Below are 9,174 nucleotides of genomic sequence, written 5' to 3' on the forward strand. Positions count from 1 at the left end.
TTCATAAAATCACCAGCATCAAAATGAGTTGCATCACTCAAACGGTCACTGCGTTCAGTGAAGTTGGTCTCCTTTTCTTTCCCCTTTAATGATTCTTTATAAAGTTTACAAAGGTGCTCAGGGGCTCGACAAACTTTGGACCAATGTCCTGGAGTACCACATCTGTAACAAGAACTTTCATATCTTTTTGAGTGCTTCTCATTAACACTTGTATTCTCATGATGCCTTTTCTGTGGATGATTTGGGACGTTCTTTTGAGATGAGTTATAAAAATAACTATCTCGATTATTTTCAAAACCACGGCCTTGACCACGACCACGGCCAATTCCACGTCCACGACCTCGACCTCGACCTCGACCAAAACCTTGTCTTTGAATTTGATTTTGGTTTCCAGGTTTAAATTCATTTTTACTTACAGCATTTACTTCTGGAAATGCTGTTGATCCAGTGGGTCGGGACTGATGATTTCTCATTAATAGCTCGTTGTTTTTTTTCCGCCACAAGAAAACAGGCGATGAGTTCAGAATATCTCGCGAATCCACGTACTCTATATTGTTGCTGTAGAGTAATATTTGATGCATGAAACGTGGAAAATGTTTTTTCAAGCATCTCAGATTCTGTGACCTCATGTCCACAAAATTTTAATTGCGAGATTATTCTATACATCGCCGAATTGTAATCACTGACTTTTTTAAAGTCTTGGAATCTCAATGTATTCCATTCATCCCGGGCGGTCGGAAGTATAACTTCTCTTATATGTTCGAATCTTTCTTTTAATCCCTTCCACAAAGCCATGGGATTTTTTTCAGTCAGATATTCACATTTCAATCCATCGTCGAGATGTCGACGCAAAAATATCATGGCTCTTGCCTTTTCTTGTGACGTGCATATGCCATTTTCTTTAATGGTCTCGCTTAGACCCAATGACTCAAGATGCATTTCTACATCTAGAGTCCATGGCATATAATTCTTTCCCGTGATGTCGAGCGCAACAAATTCGAGCTTTGTTAAATTTGACATGGTGGTACTAAAAAATTACGATGCATTTTATTAGTTAATAATTATTGCAATACAAAGTAACGGATAAACAACAAGTACAAGTATTTGTAAAAATAAAGAAAACACACGAGGAGGATATTCTCCGATAAATAAAAGACTCGTGAGTATGATAACCAAAATAATTAAAAATAACCTTGAGAAAGCCATCTTCTTTTTTCTTCGAAAAATTTGATGATGAATAATTTTTAGAGAAGAAGAGAAAGTTGGAGTGATGGAATGTGTTTGTGAGATCATATTTATAGGGCAAAAAATAGCCGTTGTTTACCATTTATGACCGTTGGGGTACAAAAAAAAATAAAGGTATGTATTTGTATAATTTTATGATAATAATATGATATATATAATATTAGACATGTTTAAATAATTATGTATATCATATCATAATATTATAATGAGTGTCATAATTTATTTTGTTTAAAAACCTTATAGGCTTTTATACTTGTCGTATCCCTTACCGGGAGTGTGGGATGTCGTCTTAACATCCTCCCAGGATTTATAACAAGTTTATGAAAAATTTATTTTTATTATTTCTAATAATAACATTATATTGTATATTAAATAAATACACAATAAATAAATAACAGTAAAATAAATATAATTATTTTTGTTACCTTTTTCTTCTGTTTGGAGCTTGGAAAAGTATGTAGGACTTTTAGAGCTTCGTGCTGATAACGTGTTGTGAAAAAGTAAAAATTTATGGTAAAAAGTAAAAATCTCAAACTCTCAAAATTTACCAAACTACACACTTTATAATATTTTTCTCTCTACTCAATTGTGATTTTCTTCACAAATGAGAGATCTATTTATAGGAAATCTTTACAAATAATCCAAAAATAAAATACATCATTACCTACATCATCACACACTAATTTTCAATATTTACAACTCTTATTTTCAACATTCAAATATTCAACATTCAAATATTCAATACTCACATTTTAAATATATTTTTCAACAAAAACAATTTTTTAGGAAAAATGGAGTATTAATTCGAAAAGTAGAGAGAATATATATTTTTCAAATGTAGACAAACAAAGCTTCAACTTCAAAACGGGAAAGCAATCAGCCTTGTGAAGCAACCAAACCTGGAGTGCTCCGTTAAGGCAAGGCACTGTCAGTTTACACCTGTATCCTAGATTAAATTAAAGTAATAAATATGTGTTGATAAAAAAACAGGAAAAGAAACAGATTCGCAAATGGATAAAACTTGAAATTTGCTGGTAAGGATGAAATTTTTATCCGAGAACTGAAAAAATAAATTTGTGTTTTAGTTAAAAAAAAAATTGGGATTTCAAGGAAATAGTAGAAAATGACATACAAACCGGAAACCTCTCGTCTCTTGGAAAATCGAATGGACAAACTAAATCAGCCATCACTTGTCAATGTGAAGGCAAGAAATACTATTAGAAGCGTGAAGAAAATGGTTGCACCCGAAAACAGCCACATAGCCTTGCTTTTCGGTTTCCGGCTAACTTGGCTGCTCAACTCTACCTCTTTAAGAAGTTCCCTCACTTCATCCATATCCGAGTCTTTGGCCGCTTGTAGCAATCTGTTCTGTATTTTCGCGAGTTTGTTTAGCTTCCTATCACTAGCAGTGTTCTTCGTCGGCCAGAAAAAACTGGTCATTTTCCACAAAAATATGCCCATGTAGATGGCTACAATACAATCCACACTGTAATGGTGGCGCTCCCAGATTTCTCGTTGGGCGCTATGTAACACGAGGATCCAGATAAGTGTTGAGCTGAACCCCCCATAAGCTTCCTGCGATAATTTTTCAAAAAACGAGGCGAAGGGGATTGATCAATACTGGAAGTTCACACAAATTCTGGGGTTTTTCAGTGAAAACTATCGGTTTGTATACGTACTGTCCAGGCCATAGCTGTCAAGACTGCAACAAGCATATGGCCACTGTATAGTAGGTCGTTGCATCCACCTCCAGCTTTTTTCAAAAGATTGAGCCATGACGAAGATGCCTCAGAAACTGTAGGGCGTAGAAAATCAGCAAGAAAGTTCATCGACCCCCACTGAGGTTGGAAATCCTGGCCATGCTGCTCTCCTGCAACAGCTTGAAGTAGGATGGATAGAATTATCGAGATTTCCACCAAGTGTTGAAATTTTTGAATAACGTACACCATTAGATATCATTTTATCTACAATGGCAGACTCTCATTCCTACACTACTGACCTATTTTTCTAGTAGATGCTCCATCCTTAAAACCAAATCATGTAATGCAAAACACTTAAAAAATTTCTTATTAACAAACCAGAAAAATGTCATACAAACTACGAAACTGTCACTAAACATTCCAATTAAGAACAAATTATTCTAAACCTCACTCTCATGAGGGTGAACTTGGTTCATTCAATATACTTAGGGACTGAAATGATCAATATGCAAACGAAACCATACTTGCTGTCACTCCAAACGACACAAAAGAACGAGAAGAAGACCAAGTTGTAGGGCACCTAGGATGGTGGACCGTAGACTGGATGAACTAAAGATTCAAGACGTATAAACAAGTTTCCGAAACAGTAGAGTACATATGATCCTGAAGAGAATAATAAAGATGAGATACCATAAGCGAAATCATGTTGAATGATGTGTCGTATAGCATTAGAATCTGTAGCATATGGAACATAATACTTCTCAGCCCACCGATGAGGTTGTGGAGGGACTTTAAACCTAGCAGAGGCACACCACGGGCGCGGTGAAGGCAATATTGTAGACACAAAAGCTATCGCCCGAAGAAGCCGCCCAATACCCATGGTGAACATGTATCTTGCACCTAGGCCTAGACCAGGCGCTTCGATGGAGTTAAATAATACCGAGAATGCAAGCATTATAAACAACATCAAGAAATGGTGCAATCCAATGATACGAGCTCTCAAAATATCAACCAACATTGGCGGCAGTTTGTCATTCAATGCAAGAAGCAACCACTGGCCGACATCAGGAAGAGGTGCCGTAGCACTATCCAAAATTAGGTAGCCAATTATACAATCAATTTTCATAATCATTTCGTGCGATATTTGAATAAAGTTTAAGGAGACATAGTTTACCCATTTTATGTGTGATCTAAAATGTAGAGTCTTGATTAGGGGATATATTGCTTCCCACGGTCAAACAATATTCTCCAGAACTTAATATAAACTAATGAAACCACAAATCCAAGATAAAAAGCCATAGAAAAGAAGGTTTTTTTTCAAGCAACATTAAAAACTTCGAGCTGAAAAATGGAAGTTTTACATTTAATGCACTCTCAAAATCTAACTGTGGGATCTCAGTGCAGACATAAACCACTAACGATATACAACAAACCACTTTTGAAAACAATAACTACACCCACATCTAGAATAAAAAGGTAATATGAAGACACACAATTAAAATTGTTCCATTCACGTCGCTTACATTTTAAGATCCCTAACCTCAATCAAAAGCCTAAAGGTAAAATTTTAAACTTTTTTAAAAAAAATCACACAGATCACAGTCATGGTAAGAAAGTCGCAACAGTATGCAGCAACCAAATAATCCATAAAATTCAAAAGCCTTTTCCCAAAACATAGAAAATGGCAAGAAAAATAGCTGAAGCCCTAGGGCTTTCCACAGAGAAACTCAAATTTACAATCTTCTTTTGGTATACATACTTATGCCATTCGAGCCCAAGAACAGCTGTAACAGATCGAACAGAAATGGCTTCAAAGAGAAGAGCTGAGAGCATAAAAATCATCGAGAGGATAAAGGGAATGGCGGCGCGTAGCTCCAAAGACCAGTGCTTGTAAACCACGACGCGCATAACGGCGGCAATAGCAAACGCGGCCCAAAGAACGGGCTGCAGCCGCTCGTGCCAGGGCGGCGATAGGTGGCGTAGGTAATCTATGGCCACATATGCAATTGCGGTGAGGCCCAGCCCGCCGATACTAAGCTGACGGAGTAGTGCCGGACGCATTATACATTCGACGATTCGATGGAAGAATATCGGTGCTTTGCAACAATTCTCTGTACCAGCCCTATTATAATATATATATTCTAGTATATATATTTCACACACATAAATTTCATATCTTTACAGACCATTTCTCATTATTCATTTAAATTACACAAAAATTTAGTGTCTTCAAAAGTTCTACTTTTTACATAAAAAAAAATGAAATTTCCTATGGAAACGTGGTAGTAACTCATCTTATTCACGAGTTCTTTAACGCTGTGCGGCGGTGATCCAACGCATGGGTTCAAAAATGTGCCGCTAACAGAAGACAACTTCGAAATACAGAGGCCTTAGGGTGTGCCGGTGGAGGAGAGGTGTGGGTTTCTGCAGACGACAAGCCCCACGATCCCAATAGGCGCTGCCACGCACCGAAATTCGAATAAAAGTAACAACAACTCTCTCATCATTCACTATATATATTGTTATTAATAATTTCCTGCCTTGTCATTTTTCTTTCGGTCATAAACAAAAAGGAAGATTTTACAGACACAACATGCAAGCTAAACACTTGCAATTTATATGCTTCATTTGATTATTCATAAATCTCACAATATTTGTCTAAATGAAACAAAGCTCTCCATCCCCAAACTAAAAAGACAGAAGTAAGCCATATACAATGAATTCTCTTGATTGCCGTCTCCTCTTTTCTTATTTCTTCTTCTTCTTTTCTTGTGTTATTTAGGAGTACTGACTTCAACTAGCCATCCTATCACATATCCACGTGGATTACAATAAATATGGAAAGGTGGATGTATATAACAGATTGATAAAAGCTTATGTTAGACAATCTCACGGATAATATGTTGCAAGACGGATATTTTAATTGGGTCATCCATGAAAAAATATTACTTTTTATGCTAAGAACATTAATTTTTATTGTGAATATCGATAGGGATTGATTCGTCTCACAGATAAAGATTCGTCAGATCGTTTTACAAGAAACATACTCAGAGGGATTATATATAGTAGTACATTGTACCGATAATTACGGTAAAAACAAATTTTATAATGATAATCGAAAATTTCGATACATATAAATAACATATTTATAAATATATAATAAAATATTATTTTTTTATTTATCAATATTATAACATAATAGTTATATATTAATAAAATTATAACCCAATAATAAACCATGTATACTGATGAAATATAATAAAATAAATATATTGTTGGAGAATGGAGATATTGTGATTTCAACTATCAAAAGGGTTAATATTTGATTTAAGAATTTTGTGTAAGTTTCTCAGTTATTCGACTTGTACTTTAATTCAAATATAAAAAAATATACTTATTTTATTGTATTTAATTTTATTTTATCAATATAATAAAATGTTTTTAGTTGTATATATGATTTATTTATCGAGTTTTACTTTTATTGATATATAATCACAATATTAATATAGATTGAGAAAAAAAAATATCAGTTTATTATATATTTATAATATTTTGAAAAATATTATAATTGAATAGTTAATAATTATAACATTTTGTATACAGAGTATGATCCTTATTTAACATAATATAATTTTAAATTTTTTTATAATCTTAATCAATAAAATAATAGTGAAAAATAAAATGTATATCTAATTGAATTTAATAGCAATAATTGTACTTAAAAGTAATTTAAAATTAAATGCAAAATTGATTTTTTTAGTTGAATCATGTATCAATTAAATTATTTACAATAGTTTATGTATCAATTTGCCAATTTATTAATAATCTGTGTATCAAAAATACTATTTACTGAATTATAATTATTATACACATCCAAAGTCAACGTAACAAACAATAAATTTCCTAGCAAGGTAGAAAAGTAATCGCATTTTTTCACATCTGTAAATATTAAAGAATAATCCTAAAGAAACTAAAGAATAAACTATATATATTTACAAATATGAAAAAAAATTAATTAAAGAATTGATTTTGGAAGGCTTTTCAATATACATGCCTATGGCATCAACTTTCTGAATGATCTTGACAAATTTCCTTGATCACCAATGCTCTAGCCCGATTGATCGTAACAAGGCAGAGGTACACGTGCTCTTCAAGCTCCTCCACCTGTTTCTTGAATCCTAATTCATTTTTTTTAAGCTCCTTCAACACTTCTGAAGAAAGCCTGTCTCCCCTCTTCTCTAAACAGAAGTGAATCATTCTCTTTTTGTGTTCGATCTCATCTTGAAGTCGACCGACGAGTCGACTCATCGTGTCGAAATCCCGGTTCAGGATGTATGCACCCTTTGCTGCTACGTCAAGCAGCCCCAAAGTTCTTCTCAAAGATCCATACTTCAAGAACCGGAAATTTACGATCTTTTTCTTCAGCGGTTTTATAGGCAAGCTCAAGAGAGCAGGCCCCATTAGTAATGCTGTGAGAGTGTGTATTACTAAAAACATGGATGCTGCAGCGACTAAGCCACAGGCTACTGTTGCACAAACCCCCGAAGCCTTGTTGAAAAATTTAATCAGTTTGATTTTTCTTGCTACCCTTTTCCTCTTAGACTTCAAATGTTGTGCAACAGAAGAATGTTTCTCATGAATGAGGTTAAAATCTTGTTTGCTCATATAGGAGAAGGGGTTTTTTAGAATAGCACAAGAATGCAGCTCGGATACAATGAAGCTCAACTGCTCGGAGGAGTAGTGGATAATTGAATCCATAACTTGATTGATGAATCTATAATCAGCTCGAATTTCGCTCAAGATTTCGAGAAGTTGGCTGCAGAATTTTGAGGCTTGGGCACTTGTATCAAAGTAATTTAACAGAATGGATTTAAGATCACATGATGATTTGGTCGAAACAAGGGCTGATTCAAGAACTTGAGTAATAGTTTCTTGGCCGGGTTGAAGGATTTCCGTTAGCCCTCCATGGAGGATACTAGCCGGTGATGAAGATGGATTGTTTACGATCAACTGAACTTTTAAGAAGAAATCAGCGTAGGATTTGGTTCTTACCGCACAAAGATATTCATCGTTGACATTGAGGGTTCTACCAGATTCTTTCATTTTCTTCTTTTCTTCAAAAAATGATAATAAATTGTCAATCAGATATATATTTAAGAGATATTATTAAACATCAAAGCCCACAAAATCTCCCTTTTATATTTGAAGTTTGTTAATAAGGAAAGATACTTGAGCAGACAAAAATGAAGGGTGCACACAAAAAGATACAGGTATCCGGACGATTCAAACAACTATTGCCATCATGAAATTGAACTCCATTAACTTGTAGCATTGAAGAAAAATCAACTTTATGTAACTCTGAAAAGCTGACCTTTCATCCCGATCACTGAGTTTTGGAATCTTTGCCACATCCTGTGTGATTAATCTTGGTTGCAGAATATGAAGAAGCAGCTTCAATTGCAACGAAGAAAATAGTGAAATATGTGCCAAGAACCGTAATCATGCAACAATAATCATCTGGAAACAAAATTTATATATATCCTAAGTTGCCTGTAAAATCAGCCAACATTTAAAGCCAGATAAAAGGGCAGTTTAAAGTTTGTATTTCACGTCATCTATTTTGGATAAATCAAGCTGCATCTCATCTATTTATGTATAGTTTTGAAAGAGAGAGAGAATCTTGTGGAAGATGTTTGGCTAGCTAGGATAATCGCTGCTGCTTATGTCTATCCTTGTCTCTTCATGCACAATATATGCATGACTTTAGTTAAGTGGTTGTACTATTTTAGAGTTTATTGCAGAAAGTCACCATTTACGAAAGAGCTCAAAAACAATGGCAAAAAATATACATAATCTAGTGACGCCTCAGACGATAAGCCAAAATATGCGATTAGCGGATCGCCTTGTACGATAACAAAGGATGATATCAACAATAGAAGCTTCAGTTGCAAACTGGGATATTGGATTGGGTAAGGATCTTGATCACTAAGAAAATTTGGCAAAAACACATGAAAAGTCTTCCAACAAATCCCGTGACAACCCACGTAAATAATTGCCATGCATTTTGATTATCATAAGTTTATTTTCCACGTGGAGTCTTAGTATCCAGACATGTATATAATATTACTTCATTCAAGAAACCCTCGACCGCTTATTACAAGCTACCGAAAGCGTTGTCCTAACGTAGAGGCTTCTTTTTGGGGGTGATGAGCTTAACAATTACAAAATC

At 34.6% G+C, this 9,174-nt stretch overlaps 2 protein-coding genes across 3 annotated transcripts; both read right to left on the reverse strand.

The window, feature by feature from the left end:
• Nucleotides 1-2,286: 2,286 nt before the first annotated feature.
• On the reverse strand, nucleotides 2,287-5,404 carry LOC142551658 (protein PHLOEM UNLOADING MODULATOR-like). 2 transcript variants are annotated; one of them, XM_075661014.1, is made up of 5 exons: nucleotides 5,236-5,404; nucleotides 4,705-5,067; nucleotides 3,636-4,030; nucleotides 2,925-3,124; nucleotides 2,287-2,820 (listed from the first exon to the last, which is right to left on the reverse strand). In XM_075661014.1, exons 2-5 carry the CDS (start codon nucleotides 5,004-5,006, stop codon nucleotides 2,425-2,427), a joined length of 1,293 nt encoding a protein of 430 aa, XP_075517129.1. In that variant the 5' UTR covers nucleotides 5,007-5,067; nucleotides 5,236-5,404; the 3' UTR covers nucleotides 2,287-2,424. The 2 variants fall into 2 exon arrangements, with proteins under 2 accessions (XP_075517129.1, XP_075517128.1); XM_075661013.1 differs by having other exon boundaries at nucleotides 4,705-5,404.
• A 1,483-nt stretch (nucleotides 5,405-6,887) lies between these two features.
• Nucleotides 6,888-9,174, reverse strand: LOC142550945 (UPF0496 protein At1g20180-like). Its single transcript, XM_075659994.1, has 2 exons — nucleotides 8,317-9,174; nucleotides 6,888-8,059 (listed from the first exon to the last, which is right to left on the reverse strand). Exons 1-2 carry the CDS (start codon nucleotides 8,354-8,356, stop codon nucleotides 7,008-7,010), a joined length of 1,092 nt encoding a protein of 363 aa, XP_075516109.1. The 5' UTR covers nucleotides 8,357-9,174; the 3' UTR covers nucleotides 6,888-7,007.

This window comes from Primulina tabacum, chromosome 7 (assembly GCF_025594145.1).
Source record: "Primulina tabacum isolate GXHZ01 chromosome 7, ASM2559414v2, whole genome shotgun sequence".
Lineage (NCBI taxonomy): Eukaryota > Viridiplantae > Streptophyta > Magnoliopsida > Lamiales > Gesneriaceae > Primulina > Primulina tabacum.